We start from the raw sequence: 20,590 nt of genomic DNA, 5'->3' as shown, positions 1-20,590 counted from the left end.
ATATTTAAAATTTTTAATACACAATTTTTTCAATGATAAATTTATTTTTTAAAGATATTTTAGTTATGATATTATATTTATTTTGAATTATGCATCTATTAAGACAAAAAATTGATTAAAATATATAAAAAAATTAAGTTCAATCTAAACTATTTAAAATCGATTTGGATGGTCCAATTATGAGCATTCTGTGCTTATCATTGTGATGAGCATGGAATGTGCTCTTGACTCAGTCTCCATACTTTTTGAACTAGGATTAAATTACAAGAGCTCGGGTTCTTAATATAAAAACTAGTTTGGCCCTAAATATAAGATCTCAATCCACTTTGTCTTTCATATTTTTCTATTTTTTGCAAAATAATTCTTAGAGTAATTGCACATGATAAAGGTTCTATCAAATTGTAGTCTTAGCTAATACATATGATTTAATTTGTAATAGTATTATAGGAAAGACAACACCGATTTATTACAAAAAAATTAACTTAACTAATTTTCTTAATATCTCTAAATTGGTTAATTAGGTCTTATACTAGGGACAAGATGTAGTATATACTTTTTATTTAATAATGTCTTTCTAATAAAACATAACTTGAGAATCCATGGGACCAAACAGATTTCGGCATAGCATTGGCCAGATATAGAAGACATTAATGTTGTCCTTTTGTGTTTCAAATATGTTATATAGTGCGCTTTCGTAAGCAATCCACTATTATTTGTTTTGGAATATCTATGATTGATGAGGGGTGGCATATAGTAGATTCATATAATAAAATATTATTTTTTACAAATTATGATCCCATTAATCCTTCCACCATTGATAGCCACAAACAAGAATAATAATAATTAAAATATATAGATAGGTTGTATGTAGTGATCATCATGTTGAAATGAATCATATATGTCTTTCAATTATTTGTGAGAGAATGTGTGCCCATGCTTTATGACTCACACCACATTATATTGCTCAATTTGGCCACATCAATTAAGCTAAAACCACGAGTAGTTATATACATAAAAAATGGTAAGATTAAGGAAGTGTTTGGTATCTCCCATTTAAACTCTTACTTAAAGGCTCAATTCTAAACTAGGATGACCATATCTCAAAGATGTTTTATACATACACGCAGACTCAAGTCTGATGAGACTTCATACTTCAAAGATCATAATTCTTTTTGGCTAGAACCAATAATTCTAATTGGTTATATTCAAACTCAATACCTTATTTAAAGGGCATCAGTTCTCTTCTATTCAACACAACCATTATTTACAAAACGAAAACTTTTTAAGTTACATTATTTTGAACTTCTTAGCAATAATTATTAGATTCAATAATTTTCTTAAAATGTTTTTTTAAAAGAATTACTCAACTCGCAGTGTTAAATATTTCTGACAAAAAATTACTTCTCATATTAAAATACTTATTAAGGATATGAGATCAAATTTTCGACCATATCTAAAAGGTGACGTCACGTATAAAAACTTAGATAAGCTATCACAAAATTTAAAAAATATAATAGATAAGTAAAGTCTCGTATAAATATATATTGTCTCTTAAGATGCAACATAAAAGAGCTTATGTAATAGAAATGCTTACCTTATATGAATTCTTATTTGCTTTCCTGCCTGCACGATTGCAACAAACCAACATTAGGTGTGAACATTTGCCAAACACATAATCATAAATATATGAATCTATATATTCCCATTTATATATGATATCTTTCTCTCTCATTCTTTAATATGAGCACTTTGAGAAGTTAGTGGTTCCACATTGGCACTTTATTTAATAAATGGAATAAAGGGACATATGCATGCTTGTTAATAAAGCAAGAAGGGAAGAAAAGGTGATAATAGCATATTAATCTTATTATCTGATACATGGTATCTAAAAAATTTCCCTTTAACCCAACCAACTATAATGCAGTACTTATTCGTTACCTAACTTGACTTCGTATTGGATTAATTTAACTGAGATCGTGGGGATTAGTTTTGTCTTGTTTTTTCTTATGTTGTGGTCGATGAATCAGATTTACCCTCTTTCGATCTTTATGATAAGACACTTTGTCAACAAAAAAAAAATAGAGACTTTTTATCATAGGCCATTACTTGGCTTGATGAGATGTTAATTAAATTCTTTTAATAACATTTCTGTTTAAAGTTATTAACTATGGAAGAAAATATGATCATACAAATAAAAAAAAAAGTCTCTTTTTAAATATGTATGGATAAAATAAAAATGTTAGTCCATTTTCAGATAAAATTAATGACTTAACCACGTCTCTTTAGTTTAGTTCAGAAGATGGGGTGATTAGAAGGGCGTTATAGTAATAAAGATAAAAAGAAACACACCTTTATTTAAATGGAACATATAAAAGGGAGCTCAATTAATAATTAGTGGTAGGCTTGACTTTATCTATGTGTGAGTAGTGTTAGAATTCGTAAGAGTTTTAAATGCCCTGATGATTATATATTGAAAGTCTTTCTGTATTGAATTTTGATAAAAGAAAATACTATATAGAAAGATTTGACGAGAGTCATCGAGTTAAAACTTTGAAATGAAATACTTTCCTGTCCTTTTAGTCTTACTTATTAAATCCAGAAACATTCCAATTGTTCAAAATCTACACTAATTTTAGCTTTATTAAAAAGCTACATTTAATTTTACCAAAATTTTGCACGTAATTATCACCAAAAAATTTTTTTGCATGTAATTAAAACTATAATCAAACACTGCTTTTAGTTTTACGAAAAATTTATATTTTACTCTAATTTTTTATATGGTTAAAATAATTTTTTGAGGATTCTAAAATGCTTTTTTCTATTATTTTAAACATTTGAAATTATTGAATTAAAAGAGTTAAAATGTTTATTGTAGTTAATCACTAATTTGTTGTAACTCAATCCCTTGCATGACTACTTTCTACAACATCTAACAGAATTATATATAACGGGTAATGCTAATATATTATGATCCTTAGCTATTATATTTTGCGTAGTTAATGACTAATTTGTTGTTAGCATGGTCATAACTTGATAATTATCTTATATGTTATTTTGTTCCGTTTTCACAAGAAGTTTTAGTAGCCTAGTGGTTATATTGTCTCCGATTTTTAATATAAGAGTTAGTTAACTAATTTAAATAAATAAAAAAATTAGTTAAGTGAGTTATTGTTAATAAATAGGTGTTATTTTTTCTAAAATATACCCTTACTAATTTTGTGTATTCACTAGAGCTATTATTTTATGAAATTTTTAACATATACAACTATTACAAGAACTATCTTAAAATAAATAAATAAATATTAGAGACAAAATGGATTTAAGTTGTATATTTAAGATCAAATAAAATGTCAAAATAATTTTTATTTTAAGTATAGGAGATAGTATATTTTTTCAAGAAACTGAAAGATGGTGGGATCAAATTTCCCCTTAACCAATTTCTTCAAAAAAGCAAGGGACATTGCGGTAAAAGCACAACATTTCGAAATGTCAAACTGGTTTCTTTGTATTGATCTGGGATTTGTTGAATTTGGAGGATAGATTTGGGGTTTGAACATTTCAAAAGAATTTTGATTGGATTTTCTCTGCTACATCTTCATGCATGCATTATTATCTTAGACCTATCTCTTTTTTGTTCAATAATTATATCTAACACATCGGGTAAAGTCAATTATATCTAATACAAGACTCTCTTTTTACAGTTTCCTTAATTATTTTCTCTCTTTCAAGTAAGCAATCATATGCCTCCATGAAAATAATGGTCCCTCCCCAAAACTTTTCTTCTTTCTTAGGGTAACCCGCTCACAAAAATCTGTCTCCACATATACTCTTTAACGCTTAACATCAAGTCTACAGATCGAGCACAAATGCAAGTTTGCCCACTATTAGCATCATTTTGATGAATTAATGGGCTTTATTTAGAGAAAGAAAGTGAAAATGGAAGCAAATTAAAGAGCCTATATGATTCAAGTTTGAACAAAAGGTGGGACTAAGGCACTAGAGAAAGGAATAATACCCAGAATATGCCTTTGAGATAAATGTGCATGGCACATAGATAAAGCATTAGGAATACTAGTAATGATTAAAGATAATACTCGTATTTCTGAATCGTAATTTGGGGGAGGTAGCATTATTTAGCTGGGTTGACTTCCTTGATAACATGAAAATTGAGCTAGAGAAGGGGGGGCCTCCCATTAAAAATTATTTTTTTGGGATAAATGTGTGTGGCTATTTATTACAATAATTCCAACTACTCATCTCTTAGATGAAGGGCATGGTTATAAATATGCATTAATTATATTTAAAATATTATGAGTAAGGAATTCTCTTGGCATCTTTCTTCCTTAAAACCTCTTTCATTTTATACTAAATTTCGAATGCCCATAAAGCATTAGAAATAAATATTACTAATAATGATGGCTAAAGAATATATTTGTGAATAGTAAAATACTTATTTGGTCTTTTTTATATCCTATTTATAAGTCATTCTATTATATTTTTAGCATGAATATACTTTTTTTTTTTGGTTAAGCTCAGGATATCCACTATTAGTAGCAATAATTAATTTCCTCGCACTATAGACTTTTTGAAGGGGCTTTGGTGTTGGCCACAAGACTCTCTCTATGTGCACTGTTAAGGAGCATGAATATATTATTTTATCCTTTATTTATTATGGGACAGATAGTTATTTCTTTAAAGGTATATATATCAAATAAGGATAAAGTTGTAATATTGTTACTACCTCCTGTTGTAATTATAAGACCTTATTTGTAAATTACAAATGAGATTTTATAAATAAGACCGGAGGTAGTATATTTTAAGAAAGAATCAATACAATTTAATGTTTTTTTAATATATGTGAAATATACTAAAAATGTGTTAACATTACTACGGGATGATGTATAATTGTGGAGCTTAATTTCTTTGATTATCATATGAAATAATATTTAGATATGCAATGCTCAGGATTGCTATGATTTGGCACTCATTGGTGAGAGAGAATTTCATAAGCACTAAAGATGGCGTCTTATAATTGCCAAACAATGTGTAGTGCATATTTGTCATCAATCCACGCTCAAAGATTCATCTTTATGACCTTTTGACTTCGGAATTTGTGACTTAATGATCCTAATTATAAATACAAATTAAAATGAAAATTTTTAGCTCGCAGTAATTTTAATTTTTTTGGTCATTCTTTATTTAATTAAAAAAAGAACACACGCCATTTTTTAAGAAGAAAAAATCAGGGTCATAAATCACAAAACATCGCACTTAAGAAACATTTAAGAGAGATGTATAGCGCCAATATGGCACAAAGCCATCCAAATTATGAATTTTAGTTTATAAACTATGCCACTACTCTTAAATTCTATGGTATTTTCTTCTTTTTAATTTTGTAAAATATTTTATTGGGCTCCTTGAAAGCTCTTTTAGGAATTTTTAGCATATTTTAATATGATTTAAATATAAAAATAATTTTCTTGAATTTTTAAGTTGTCCACGTAGGTTGGCTAAAAAATAACAAATAAAGATCCTTGTTTTTTTTTGGTCCAACAAATAAAGATCCTTGTTACTTAAATAGGCAATTACAACAAAACATAGGTGGCTATAGGGAGTATCCATGAACAAATGATATTGTAGTCCAAAAGAAAAGTTAAATACTACAAATATTTGTGGTAAATCTTATTTTTAATGTTATTGGTCCTTCAAAAAGTCAAATACTACAAATACTTGTGGTAAATTTTATGTTATTGGGTGATTTTATTGTGAGATATCCCTCAACGATGCGAAACATTGCTTGGTCGAGTCGAGCCGCACAACCGTTATCATGATGCTTGTCAAATCATGCGTTTGTTTTTTTTTGAAAAAGGGCAATGATACTTTGGGACTATATGGAAAATAAAAAAAAATGAGATAAAAATTATTCTTAAATTTTAAAATTTTTAAATATTCACTTAAATAAGTAAAATTTTAATTTAGGTATAAATGACTTAATTGAGATTTATAAATTTACTGAAATGATCATATTATCTTTTTTTTTAAAAAAAATTACCTAGCACTCTCACCCACTAGCCAGTCATTGGAGTTTCGGTGCCGACGGTGGCCGCTAGGGTTTAGGTAGGTAACTGTCACTGGAGCTCCACAGCTGACTGATAACCAGTCGACGGAGCTCCAATGACCGACAATTATTATTATTTTTTTTTATGAATTTTTACAACTTTAGTAATTTGGTTAGCAAATTCTTTAATTCTATTAATAAGTTCCGCATAGTAGTTAACAATAAGTTTTTTTTAGAAAATTCAAAAAAAGGCATTTTTACAACTTAAATAATGCATTTAACAAATTTTGTAATGCTATTAACAAGTTTGATGGAGAAATTAATAACGGGTTTTTGAAAAAATTTGAAAAATTGTATTTTTACAATTTCAGTAACGTAGTTAACAAGTCATGTAATGATATAACAACTCTGATAGTGCCATTAACAAAATTTTCCTATGAAAGTTGATAGTTTTAATATTAGCTGCCTATGAAGGTTGTGCATCAAAATTGTTCTATTTATTAGGCAGTTATTATGATTATGAGAGTTATTAATATCATTACATGACTTATTATTGGAGTTGTTAATATCTTTATATGACTTGTTAACTAACTTGCTGAAATTGTAAAATACCACTTTTTAAATTTTCTACAAAACTTGTTGTTAACTATTATATTGAAATTTTAATAGCGTTACAAAACTTGTTAAGTATGCTACTGAAGTTATAAAAATGTCATTTTTTTAATTTTCTAAAAAATCTGTTATTAACTGTTATATCAAATTTGTTAATAACATTAAAAAACTTACTAACTGCATTACTGAAATTATAAAAATCTTTAAAAAAAAGTAGTTGTCAGTCGCCGGAGCTTTAGTAACCGGTTGGCTAGTGAAGGTGCTTGGTTTTTTTTTTTTTTAAAAAAGAGCAACATGGCTATTTCAGCAAATTTATAAATCCTAATTTGATTACCTATGTCTAAACTAAATTTTGCTTATTTAAGTGACTATTTGTAAATTTTGAAATTGGAAATCATTTTCCCCAAATAAAAGACATTTTAGGATATCAATAAAACTTTAAAACATAAAAAAATTCCTCGAAAAAATAGACTTGCACCTTTTTTCGGAAGTTAAAAATTTATCTTTTATTAGAATTTTCAAAAGTTAATTCGTAAAATTAAATACCTCTATTCACGTATACGTTGAAAATTATGGAAGTGTCCACTGAAAATTTAAGAAACTAAGTTTTTTTTATATAAAAAAAATAAAAGACAATTTTATTATTAACTACTGCCTCCGGTCCTAATTATAAGAACCAGTTGACTAATTTGAAAATATTAAGGAAGTAAGTTGAGTTAATTATGTTTTAAATTGGTGTTGTCTTTCTAAAAATATCCTTACTAATCAAGTGTATAGACTAGAACTATCATTGTTAGAAGGGCTACTTTGAAAAATATATAAATATGAGAGACAAAGTGTATTGGGATCTTATATTTATGATCAAAATAAAAGTCAAACAGAGTTTTATATTAGTGACAGGAGGTAATAAATAAAATGATACAATGCAAAAAATTTCAACAGCTAAGTTATTGGAGTAAGCAACTTTGAAGCTCAAGAATAGGACAAAAAACGAACATAAAAAAAAAACCTATGACAAAAAACTGAAATCATGAAGCTTGAAGGCCAACACAGAAATAAATACCAAGCAACAGCCAGTACTGCCCTATCATGCCCAGATCATAAAGGAAAATGAAGACCACCATGGGCACATGAATCAAAAGCACAACTCTGGTCGTCAAACCATGTCATTAGGTTAAAACCTACAAACATTTGTTGGCAAAAAAAAAAACCTACAAACATTTGTATTTTTATGAATGTTGAAGAAGCTAAGTTAAAAATCCTAATGTATTTATGTGGGTATTTGGATTAGCTTATTTTAAATAATTTTATGCTGTATGTAAAATGCAGAAGAGCTTCCCCCCCCCCCCCAGTCGGTCGGTTCTTTCATCTCCTAAAACATAATGGCCTAACTTAAACATGTGCAATATGCTTCCATAAAGAAGTACACCTTACGCAAGAAACCCATGCAACATCGTCGATTAAGATATTATGCATTAACCTAATTAATTCATGAGCCAAGTCATTGTGTTGGATCATTAACAAAATATTTTAACCAATCTTAACTTAGAACAGGTTAATACTATCTCCAGTCCTTAATATAAGATATTGTTTGATTTTTATTTTAGTTTTAATTATAAGATCCCATTCCACTTTGTCTCTTATATTTATGTATTTTTTTAAGGTAATCCCTTTAATAATGATAGGTCTAGCTAATAAACTTAATTAGTAGTAAGGATGTTTTAAGAAAGATAACACTTATTTATTACAAATAACTAACTTAATTTATTTTCTTAATATCCTCAAATTAGTCAACTAGCTCTTATAATTAGGACTGGAAGTAGTATTGATTATCCACTTATACTAAAAATAATAGTTTTAGTGGTTTTCATTTTGAAACTAAACATGGACTTAGCTTATGTTGTGGTTAAAGCATCGAAAGCTCCTCCTCCCCTTTTATTGAGTCGGTAGTTTGACACTTTCAGTACAAAGCAGATGGCATTAAGATATAGAATCAATGTTTATATTACCCCATTAATGGACTAGTATTATATAAAGGTAGATAAAATATGAGTATGTTTCGTTAAAAATTTCGGTTATTTATGAGTTTTTTTCTAATACGCAATCACAATTTCAAAATAGCGATTAATTTTTTTTGTTATAAATAGTATCTGCAGGTAATTCTATTTTTAGATATTTATTAAATATTCTAAACATGATTTACTTAACTTTCCAGGCCCTATACCAATTTCTCAAATTTCTAATTAACAAAAGCTCATTTTTGCTATGTAAACCCTTTACTTGTATCATTATTTCACCAAATTCCTAAACTTTCTTTTAGAAAAAGATACCAAAATATCCTCAAAAATGCTGAAAAACAAATTAAAATGGATGAATTTCAAAATTTCAAATTAAACCTTTATACTATTTTAAAATTTTAAAATATTATAAAATGATAACGTTGCCCTTACTTCTAATGACTACTTTTTTATATAGCTATTGACTATTCAAGTTTAATTATTGACTATTTTTGTTTTCCAAATTCCGGTAACTATTTTTATATAACTATTGACTATACAAGAGTAGCAAATAGCTGAACAAAAAATAGTCGCTAGATTTACAACAACACTTAATGCATTTTTTGAATTTTTGAAACAAAAGTAGTCAATAATGAAATTAGAATAGTTAATAGCTATACAAAAATAGTCACTAAATTTTTCGAAATGAAAGTAGTCAATCACAATACTAGATTAGTTAGTAGCTAAACAAAAGTAGCCATCGAAATTTAAAAAACAAATGTAATCAATAACTAAAAAAAAAAAGTAGTCAATACATAAGAAAGAGTAGTAATCTGAACTCTAGTGACCCATCATCAGAGTTTTGGTGACATGTCTTCAGAGCTTTGGCCACCGACCACTAGCAAGGTTGCCAGTGCCGAAACTCTAATAGCTAGAAACCAATTAAGGGTGCTGAGGCGATAACATTTTTTAAAAAAGAAAGGAAAAATGATGGGCATTTGTGTTATTTAGTAAGATTTAAAAATTTCAAAATAGTATAAGTTATGAATTAAAATTTTGAAATTCACTCATATTGGTTTGTCCTTTCCTCATTTTCAGAATATTTTATTGTCTCTTTTACTTTTCTTAGAGAATATACCTCGTATCTGTGCACATAATAAATTAATAATAATTTGATGCAGATTATAAATAACGTTATATTTCCAGTCCAGCCAGTAATATAAATACTCGCATTTTGAGATATTTTTCTCAGAAAATTCCTGTTTTATTTTGAGAGAAGCAAAATGAAAAAAAAAAAAATTCCCGCATCAAAAGTTAAATGCTTACTTCACATACATTCTGATACTCCAAAATACAGAGAAAAAGAACTTCAAGAATCTCCATTACTTGCTTATAATGTTTCAAATCTGAAATTAAAATTTCCCTTCTAACTTCAAAAAAAAGAAAAGCATCCTGCCTATTGATGTTCACAAGTTTCTTTAGTTCAAACTTCAAAGGCAATACTAATTCTCTTACTCTATTCATGTTTGATGTCATTTCAGAATATAATACTTCTATCAGTCAACAGGTAGATGAAGTCTACATGAATCTGGCGTTTTGTTTAAATGAAAGCTTGAGACACTCAATGCACATAGAATCATAGGGAAATCTCTTGTAAGATATGGGATGTTCTCAATCAAGGCTGGATGATGAAGAAGCAGTTCAGCTCTTAAAACACAGAAAGCTCCCTGCAAAAAGTGTCAGCTGCTCTTCATAATTACATTGAAGAAGATCACGAACCTCAAGGGTTCTTCCATTCATTCACACCCGACACAACCGTAGAGTTTGTCCCCAGTCCAGTGGCAATGAAGGTGAACTACCTAAGGCCAAGTGGCGACCCTGTAGTTTCAGTTGAAGAGAGGATTCAATCTCCTGAGATGGTTCAAGTTGAAGCGTATTCTCCAATGTACAAGTTTGGTATTGATGGTTTATCTGCTATGAATTCTCCATTCTATTCTTATTATTCTCCCAATAATAGACCAAATCTTCCTCCCCCATCACCTCAAGCTTCCCAGTGGGATTTCTACTGGAACCCATTTTCATCATTGGACTACTATGGCTACCCCACTGGAAGTAACCTTGACCCAGTACTTACGGATGATGAGACCAGAGAAGAAGAGGCAATACCTGACTTGGAAGAGGACGAAACTGAACCAGATGAGTTTACTAGGAACAGATTATTTGCAGAAGAAAGAACAAATTTCGGTATCAATTCCGCCATGGAAACCACAGTTGACGAAGTTTATGATGATGGTGGTGGTGATGATGATGTTGATGAAGATAAAGTCGACTGCTCAGACAAAGGCCAGGGCAGAGCAAGTTTAGATGTGTCAAATGCTCTAAGTACAGGTCGTGTTGAAACTAGACAAAAGATGATGGAGATTAATGATCAAGATGGTAATGAAGAAACTTCAGGTTTTCCTGTCTATATGGACCGAAGGCCCACAAGCATGGCAGAAGTGATCTGGGATCTGGGATCCCAATTCAAAGTAGTCTGCAACGCAGCAAATGATGTATCACAATTGTTACAGGGTGAGAAAGATCAGTATTTATTGACATCTAATGATCTGTCAGGTTTTTTTTGGTTGGGAAGAGTGCAATTTATATATAATGCCACCCTCTTCATGTTTGAACACTTACAGTATATTTGTTAAACTGAGCAAGAAAGTAGTAAAAATGTAACTGCCCGATTTTTTATTTAGGACTAAATCTATTTATTTTGCAGGAAAATTTTTAAACCCAATAGCTATATTCCATTCAGCTTCATCATGTTCATCCTCATCAAGGGTTTTATTAAATTCTTCAAGCACTGGAGATAGAGACAATGCTTACGATAGCAGTAAATGATCTCCCAGAAGACCCCTCCATGTTCTCTGATAGTAGTCATCAATCGACATTGGAGAGATTATATGAATGGGAGAAGAAACTATACAAGGAAGTCCGGGTATGTTACCGAACTTTCACCTCTATACTGTTGAACAGTACCCAAAAGGGTGTTAACTTCTCTCTGTAAGGTGTCAATACCACATAGGCAAGGTTTCAACAAGAGATTATTAAGACGGCACAATTTATTTAATATATAATCAATAAAAAGATATAAAAGTTTGTTAAAAATTATTATGAGGAGTAAAATTTAAAAGATAACATTGTCAAAATAACTACAGGCCTGTGCTTGAATAAGCACGCACAAGCTACCAAGAATGGTTAGGTCAAATTAAAAGAACCCAATTCCTTTCAAAGAGTGACAGTTCCAAAAAAAAAAAAACTTTGAGAATATTATCCTTAATTTATTTGACCCAAAAAATAATCCTCAATTGAATTTAACAATTTCAAATATAACTTAATATTAAACAACTGATTATGAGCTGGCTTGTGAAAAGATAAATTAAACCAATACAGAAGAAAATTGAAAGAGACTTTGATAACGCAACACATTTAATCCCAAGCGCAGTTTTATTTTTCAGGCAACAGTTTGCAAAAATTGTTGCCTATTTTATGGGAATAGGAAACAGTTTTCATGCCAACCTATTGGAACAATTTTGGAGTGTTGATTTTACGTAGGAATAGGCAACATTAAAGAACATTAAAAAAAAGAATTGTTGCCTAAACATAAAATAGGCAAAATTTAATATTTCTTCTACCACTTAGGCAAAATATGCAAAACTTTACAACTCTTGAAAGTAATAGATGGTTATAAGTTCTAACCACTCTCCCAACACCACTATCGGATAATATAATACAAAATATTATATACAGACACAACTTTCAAAATAACTTTTGGATTTATGATTTTCAGATGTATACTAAAACTAGTCTTATAGGCAACAATTTATATGTTGTTTATTTGAAAATTTCATTTCAATAGTTAGAAACTGTTGTTTATTTTATTGTAGGGAACAGTTTTCTCGTGTTGCCAAATATTTATTGTTTAAATTGAAAAATCAACAGCATGTTGCTTATTTATACATTAGGCAACCCTTTCAGAACTGTTACAAAGCATTGTCAAAAGTAAAATTTTGTAGCCGTTGTTGAATTATTAATGATTATTTGTCGAGGTTGTTACCCACGAACATTATAAATTTCTAATGATCCTGAGCCCTGATGAGATCAGGCAAGAGTTCCAGCTTAAAGAACATCTGAAGAATAAAAATGCATCTCTAACTGATAAGCATGTACCTTTTTCTTCAACAGTCTGGAGAACGGGTTCGAATCGCATATGAGAAGAATTGTATGCTATTCAGGGATCAAGATGTAAAAGGAGATGATCCCTCTTCAGTGGATAAAACAAGGGTGACCATTAGAGATCTACATACTCAGATGATGGTTTCAATGCACTCAATTGACGTGATTTCCAAAAGAATCGAAACTCTAAGGGATAAGGAGCTGCATCCTCAACTGCTTCAGCTGGTGAAAGGGTACGGGTGAAAGTCGTTATTCCCATACAATTTGGTTTTCCAGATAAGCTTTAAACTACTTTTTCCAAAAACTGAATTCTTTGAACACACAGCAACTGTTCTCTTATCACTCTATATAAATTGATTTTCCTAATCGGAAAAACCATAGGAGGAGTGATACTAACATGCAATAAAAAGTGTTTAGATAAACTCAATTTACAGTATTCAGTCCAAAAAAAAAAACTCAATTTACAGAAGATATTTGTAAAAAATCAATAAGAAGAGACATGAAGTTAGTATTTATCTGTAAAATATTCTGTTTATAATGCATATCTCGCCCACACAAGATGTGCATATAATTACGTAGGATAATGCTTCAACGGCATTGAATTAAGCTCTTTTTGTGTTTGTTATTAGATAATCTAACCAAAACAAAATGTACAAAATTCTCATTTGAAAATTCAATCATGTAACACTTATATACAAAGTAAAGAGTTATTTTTAGTTTTTACCTAAATCTTATCCCTTTAGTATATGCTATGCAATCCCATAAATTTCCATACCTGCATGACACATCATGCTGATCCTGCAATTGAACAACTCCGACAGCCTTGCAAGGATGTGGAAAGTGATGGCAGAGTGTCATTGGATACAGAGGAGAATCCTAGAAGAAGCCATGACTCTCCTACCCAGAAAACAGTCTTCAATTTCATCACCCGATCCACACAGGCCAGCCGGCTCAGCCTCCCGCCTCGAAACCGAACTGAAGAACTGGCGCGCCAGATTCGAGTCATGGATCGCAGCTCAGAGATCCTACATTCAAACGCTAACCGGCTGGCTACTCAGGTGCGTCAGATCCGATGACGCTTCTCCTCGTCGATCCAGCATCGGAAACCATCCAGTAATTGGACTGTGCGTGGAATGGTCAAGGCAGTTAGAAGCGATCGACGAAGCTTCAGTTCTTGAAGGAATAGAGTATTTTACAGCTACTGTGAGGTCCCTGTGTGCCCAACAGGTTCGAGAAGATTCTCGACGGAAGATAGGAGGATGGAAGAAATCCGATGGGAATATGGAAGCGATTGAAGCAGAAGAAGTTGTGATTGCAGAGACGATGGTTGAAGATGAGATTATGATTATTTGTGGAGGAATGTCGGTTGCCATGAGCTCACTCGCAGAGTTTGCCTGTGATTCTTCAGAGAGATACGATGAACTTGTGAAGCAGCGGGTAGGAGTGAAGTGAGAGGATGCTTCCACTTGGATTTGGCTTCTTTTCTTTTTTTTACCAGCATTTGGATTTGGCTTTAACGTGAAGTTTTTCCTTTTTACATGAATTTTTTAAGCATAACATGAGGCTGTTAAACTACTAATTTGTGTAGATAATACCAAATTAATTAATTAATTATAATAAATATGATTCGAAATTAATTTAAAAAAATAACAAGTAAACGAGATATAAAATAAGCCCCTAGTGTCTTGGCCCAGAAAAATCTAGGCCCCCTAGTGCTAACATTGCCCCGATTGGGCAATACCTTGAAGTCGTTTGATTTAACTGATCTTCAAGTGATTTTATCTTATACAAAATAAATATATAAAAATTTATTGAAAAAAATAAATATATAAAAAATATTTTTTAAAGCACAAAAATGCTTCTTCTTTTTTTTTTTTCACCAGTTGAAAAAGTGCTTCTTCAGGTGAAGGCAAACTGGCCCTTATGAGTCCTAGCCCTTGTAAACCGCAGCATACAATGCAATGGTGAAAAAAAGCATAAAACCACTTTCAGTAGACAATGATCAATAAGCTTGGGGTCACCAATAATACTAAAACTAGTTTAATTTGATGATAAATATAAAACTTTAATTTACTTTATTTTTGATATTTTAAAAAAATCCTTATAATAATCACACATGTTAAATGTCTCATTAAATAGTAGTCATAATCAATACACATTATTAGCAAATGTATTTTTAAAAAAATACTCCTCCGGTCCTAAATATAAAACTATTATCCTAAATATAAAACCCTTATACTAGTGTGTATAATAATCTTATATTTAGGACCAGAGGAGTAACATATTTATTATAAATAACTAATGTAACAAATTTTTTTAATCTGTCCAAATTAATTAACTAACTGTAATATGTATTGTCCTAAACAACTCTCTCAATTAATAAAATGATATAATAATATTTTTTCCAACAATTTATTTGAATAACATTCAGCAAAATATTAAATGCACCTAGTTAAGATACACCCCGAAAATGAGACTCGACTCAGACAAAATCCGAAGATGTGGTGAGCATAATTAACAAAAAATGACTGGAAGGGGAAAAATTGATCCTATTATGGATATTGATGGTTAATTACCAAAATTTTCAATTTGCATGATAACAAGGGAAAGACGTAGTCAGAACAAAATTCATTCATCATAGCCATAGCCTTCATAGTCATCATCTAGCTCTGCTTCAGCTTCATGTCTTTCAGAAATGTGCGTGAGGAAAAGAACAACTGCAACTGCCTGAGCTACCAAAAAGAATTTAGCCCTTCTTCTAAAGGTTTTCTCCTCCTTCGTTTTCTCCCGCTTTGGTTTCCTGCTCTTAGGCTTCGAACCTGATAAATAAACATGAACATGACAAATGAATCTAAAAGAAGATGGAGCATCATAACATCAATAACAGCAAGTCTTATCCCACAATGTGAGGTTAGTAAAATTGACAGCAACAGGGAAAATAGATACTTTCACCTAAATATTTTAACTTAGTAGTACCACAAATGCAGGACAAAAGGAGTCAATCATTATAATGTATTGTTTTTTGGTGTAACTTTTTGTTGTGATTATATTTAGTGATTTGCAAGTTTTTTTTCCTTCATAATTATAGATAATTACAGCAGAGTTGGTCAAGCAATAGCAAGCTCAAGTCATTTTCTGCCCCCTCTCAACTAAAACCCCTCCTAGCATAACTAGACATGTAAACATCCTTTTAGAGTATCTTCCATTTTCCCACATCAAAAATAGTTTGGACATTCACTACGTCAGCTAGACTTAGGTCACCCCTTTTAGAGTACTGCCTTAGAAAGCTTTTGTAGAATTCGAGTGTGCCACACAAAGAGCAAAATATGTCAGCAACTATGCATGAGGTATACTTTTTCCTTCTTCTCTACTTTCCTCTTTCTAAATTTCACAAAAACTTTCTAGCCAAAAACACTAAGAGGTGGAATAGTGAGGTGCAAAGACCCCAAGAAATTAAGTTAGATACCTAGCCACATATTACATACTTGCTTCTAGCACTAGCTCAACTTGAAATTATTTCCTAGTAGGTGTACTTTGCCTATAGAGCCTACTAAGAGTTAATGGAAGCACAACCTATAATTTCAGTTATAAATATTATTTAGAGGATTTTCTTAGTGTATCAGTAAATTCAGATATTGTATTTCTACCCAGTGACTTTGAATAATCTGCTTAGAACAATATCTACCCCTCATTTACATTCTTCCCCCACTTCTGTCTGCAACTTCAATATGAGGGAATCTAACATGAAACTTCAACTTCTGTCTGCAACTTCACATGCTTTTCTGTGCAGCCAGAAGCCAGGTTGTAACATGTTTAAGACAGTTGACGAGAAAAGTCAACTCAGAAGATAATTACTATCACTCTAATACTCTACCAGGCTACTTGCCCTAATAACTAGTTTCATTATGCTCAGTACATGATCTAGTGACAAGATCATTTTACTCCGCTCAGAGATCATATATTAAGCACATGATTCAATCATTCCTCAAATAAAACAAAATGAAAGTATGCATTACCAAGGTCCTGAAAAAATCTTACTCCAATTTGAATGGCCTCTTGAAGCTGATGATGATGCATCTCTATGGAAAGGCAGGTCAGAGGTCGGAAATGGATCAGAATCTATGAGTTCTGTCTTGCATTTTTGCAAATATCTCACTAAATTATCATGTTCCAAAAGCTTGGTCCGTAGCACTGATGCTTCCTGATGGTACGTATAAGCAAAAAATAAAAAAAAAAAGAACGTCATAAAAACTTTTATAAAGCTATATCGCATCCAGATTATAGCCCACCACAAAAGCAGAATGCTCAAAAACCTTTTTTTAAATGCTCAAAACACTGAAGCTATGACACAAGTATTTTAAAAAAATAATTTTGAATTAAAATGAAGGCAATATCAAAGAAAGTTGAGAGGAAACGTGATAGTTCTCCATAAGAAGAAAAGTAGAAGCCAAAATTCACTGATCCCCAATTTATAAATTCACTATTAATTCTCCACGTTCATCTTTGTCTTGTGGAAAAGATTGGTATTTAAAAGAAGCAAGATAAGAGTCATGTATTCATTCTAATCTTTGTCATCATTAAAGAAAAACTCCACAAGACAAGGGAACTAAGATGCAGGATATGCCGGGTTATGAGTTTTAACCAACTGATGATTGATACTTGTCAAGAGGGGAAACGGTTGTTAGATGTTAATCACGATGCTTAGTTGTCCGTTGGGTACTGTAACTACTTCTGTTAGCCTGTCCAGCAGCATAAGTGCGTAGGGAAGAATTGATATTATGATTTACTATTTGCTCAGCAATTAGAGACCACGCACAAATGTCATGTGCTACAATTTTTAGGCTTCGGTGAGTCTGCATGTCCGTGTAATATGATACTCTTTAGAATATCCGGTATGACTTTTAAAGATTAAGCTATCAAGATCGTGGGAAATCTGACAATGTAACTTACAGGCAAAGCTTGTAAAGTGATAAGAGCATGTGCAAGAAAAATAGCATCCAAGCTTGATGGCCTGCATAAGTAGAAGAAGGCACGTGAATACACATAATCAGGAGGCCAGAATTAGATTTACTCACAACTCAAAAAATACGTTATGATATTCCAAGATATTGGTATAACTAAGGTGAGGTTACATTAAGGAAAAAAAAGCTAGAAGCGTCACCTATTCTCAAAGAAATAGTTTTGCTCCCCTAAAAATGTTGACAGCGCATCATACGCAGAATTAGCTCTTGAATAAATCTGTCATTCAGTAATACTACATATAAAACCAAATTCAAGAGAAAATGATATTTATCATGAAAAATATAAACTGGAAAAAATGTAAAGTATTGGACATAAGAAGGGAAAGAAAGGCCCAAAAAATGAACAATTTAGCAAATGGAGCACTGATAAGATTTTTGGGAACTCTCCATCCCATCAGGTATCCTCAAATAAAGCATCAAATACATAAGAGAAACTGACCTCTTCCTCCTTTACTTCAGCGTTCTCCTTATTTACCCCGTATTGCAGCTTTAGCAAGTAAGCTTGCTTCCAGAATAGAAGCTTTCCTATAGGCCATGGAAGACCAGAATAATAAATGTTATAAGCAGAAGAACTGTCACCTCCCACCCAGAGTTCAAATGCAAGTGCATCAGCAAGCCAAGTGGTGAGCATCACTTTCATTGGTATCCAGTCTGTGACTGAGGAAAGCCCAGCGTCTATATCAACAACATCTTTTTTCAAAGACTCAATGAGCCCACCCGTCTCATTATTATAGGCCACATAATCACCAGCCTCAAAGTAAGGGATGTTATCTAGACACCACAATCCAAGGAAACCACAGTAAGTATTGAACATGTAAATGAACAGAAACATATCTCAAAATTCAGTAAGCAAACATCTATACATGCAATAACAAATGCGCATTAAGGTCCACGAGCCCCCAACAGAAGATACGACTGAAAAACCGTAACTTGAAAATAATTTAGCATTACCCTAACTAATTTTGCAAGTAGAATAGCAATACAATGTACAATAAATATATTTACTCAGTAAAAACAAGGTACAAAATAACAGGTTATCAAATTGATCCTCCACGAGAAAGCCAACTCGAAAACACCTATGGAGAAATTAAAAGGAAGCAAAATAACCAACACAAACACAGTAAATGTGAGGCGACACAAATTGTGAAAACATAAAACCAGTATAATCGAGCATGAAAGAGATGAAGAAAAAGCAATACCAGAATCCGGATAGTTCAAGTGGAAATCCACGTCAAATGGAACTTGAGCCAACTTGAGATAGATGTAAGCAGACAAGCACTGAGGACATCCAGTTGGGAGGCCAAAGCAGGACTTCCTCACAACCAGGGTGTTTCTTACTCTCTCACTCGATTCCGCCATGCACAAAAATATGCAGAAGAATAGAATTCAACTTATCAAGATAAACAAAAAAAAAACAGTAATGGATGAAAGTAAGCGCTTTGGCAATAGGGTTTATAGATTTTAGATCGTGTCTCGCAACAGCATAAACAAGAAGAAGACGGGTTCTTTCTTCCTCTTGCTTTTCTTGTCGGCCCTGCTTTCTGGGTCCTGGTTCGGTTGTTGCTTTCCGTCCGAGGCATTCGGGTAAATTCACCCAAATCTGGGCCTGACGGAGCCCACTGGGCCTAGTGTTTCCTCTAATTCTTTCTCCTCCCCCTTTGAAAGATGAAAAAAATCAATTTTAAAAATGAAAACCAATTAATTTGAATTTTTTAGTGTAAAAAATACAATCAACATTAATCTAACATGATGATTTGAGTGGAAAAAAAACTAAATTCCTTACTAACTAGAAATTTTTGAATTGTGAGGGAAAAAAAAAACAGGATACAAGTTTTGAAAAATTTTGGAATGTTGAGTATCAAATAATTTTATCAAAAAAGAAAAAAAATTAAAATGGGCTTCTTATCAACATAATTTATTATTAATTATTAATGATTCGTTTAAAACCATATAAACATAAGGTATTTGAGTCACAATATGTTTGGCATCTCATCCATTATGAGAGTTGTACCACTTAGGCCAATTTGAATAGGTAACATAATTCTTTCTTTCCCAGATGCTAACATAACTCATTTTATGAGCTTAATACTCTTCCATTTATAAATATAAAATTTAATTGATATATTTATTTTGGTAATGTAAGTCCTTAATTTATTTTATTTAAAATTTATTTAATTTTTTTATATAATCTTTATTAATTGTATATAAGGTTTTCATTAATTGCTGATTTCAAATTCTAATAATTAAAAAAGTATTTTAGAAAAACTACAAATAATTAATAAATTGGTTACATAATTTGTACATATAGCAAATACATTGCATAATGTGAATAAAGCCTAATACTTTGAATAAGACTTGTATCGTAAAAGACACAAGGGTTTATTATACTCCTCCGATCCTTAATATAAGACCCATTTAACTAATTTGATTAGATTAAGAAATTAGGTAAGTTAGTTAATTATAAAAAATGTGACATGTTTTTCCTAAAATACCATAATCATCTTTCTTAATACCCTCTCTCCCTCTTCTACTTGATTATGGTTGAGGGAGTATCCATAGGGGTAATTTAGAGAAAATTGATAAATGTGAGAAATGGGTCTTATATTTAGGACCAAAACCAACTCAATAATTGGGTCCTATATTAAAGACCGGAGGAGTATTATTTACGGTTTTATTTATAA

General features: G+C 31.2%; 3 protein-coding genes across 4 annotated transcripts; 2 read left to right on the top strand and 1 right to left on the bottom strand.

The window, feature by feature from the left end:
- Positions 1-10,002: 10,002 nt before the first annotated feature.
- On the top strand, positions 10,003-11,392 carry LOC114730770 (uncharacterized). Its single transcript, XM_028917879.1, has one exon. It carries the CDS (start codon positions 10,512-10,514, stop codon positions 11,358-11,360), a length of 849 nt encoding a protein of 282 aa, XP_028773712.1. The 5' UTR covers positions 10,003-10,511; the 3' UTR covers positions 11,361-11,392.
- A 2,277-nt stretch (positions 11,393-13,669) lies between these two features.
- LOC114730771 (uncharacterized) lies at positions 13,670-14,372 on the top strand. The gene has a single exon (XM_028917880.1). The coding sequence runs from the start codon at positions 13,678-13,680 to the stop codon at positions 14,338-14,340; it is 663 nt and encodes a 220-aa protein (XP_028773713.1). The 5' UTR covers positions 13,670-13,677; the 3' UTR covers positions 14,341-14,372.
- Positions 14,373-15,268: 896 nt separating this feature from the next.
- On the bottom strand, positions 15,269-19,450 carry LOC114730767 (mitochondrial outer membrane import complex protein METAXIN). Of its 2 annotated transcripts, none has more exons than XM_028917876.1 (6): positions 19,109-19,442; positions 18,349-18,680; positions 18,050-18,126; positions 17,839-17,899; positions 16,927-17,089; positions 15,269-15,707 (listed from the first exon to the last, which is right to left on the bottom strand). In XM_028917876.1, the coding sequence occupies exons 1-6, from the start codon at positions 19,266-19,268 to the stop codon at positions 15,517-15,519; spliced, it is 984 nt and encodes a 327-aa protein (XP_028773709.1). In that variant the 5' UTR covers positions 19,269-19,442; the 3' UTR covers positions 15,269-15,516. The 2 variants fall into 2 exon arrangements, with proteins under 2 accessions (XP_028773709.1, XP_028773710.1); XM_028917877.1 differs by having other exon boundaries at positions 15,550-15,707; positions 16,905-17,089; positions 19,109-19,450.
- Between the last annotated feature and the right edge of the window lie 1,140 nt (positions 19,451-20,590).

The sequence above is a fragment of the Neltuma alba genome, unplaced genomic scaffold (genome assembly GCF_004799145.2).
Source record: "Neltuma alba isolate B1F8T4 unplaced genomic scaffold, ASM479914v2 tig00012763_pilon, whole genome shotgun sequence".
NCBI lineage: Eukaryota > Viridiplantae > Streptophyta > Magnoliopsida > Fabales > Fabaceae > Neltuma > Neltuma alba.
The sequence above is the reverse complement of the archived record's forward strand: the minus strand, read 5'-3'. Positions and strand labels throughout refer to the sequence as shown.

Coding starts and splice junctions, on each gene's coding strand:
- LOC114730771 (XM_028917880.1), top strand. CDS start 13,678: ATGCTGATCCTGCAATTGAACAACTCCGACAGCCTTGCAAGGATGTGG.
- LOC114730770 (XM_028917879.1), top strand. CDS start 10,512: ATGAAGGTGAACTACCTAAGGCCAAGTGGCGACCCTGTAGTTTCAGTT.
- LOC114730767 (XM_028917876.1), bottom strand. CDS start 19,268: ATGGCGGAATCGAGTGAGAGAGTAAGAAACACCCTGGTTGTGAGGAAG. Junction 18,127..18,348: donor CTGAAGTAAAGGAGGAAGAG/GTCAGTTTCTCT, acceptor ACTGAATGACAG/ATTTATTCAAGAGCTAATTC. Junction 17,090..17,838: donor TCACTTTACAAGCTTTGCCT/GTAAGTTACATT, acceptor ACGTACCATCAG/GAAGCATCAGTGCTACGGAC.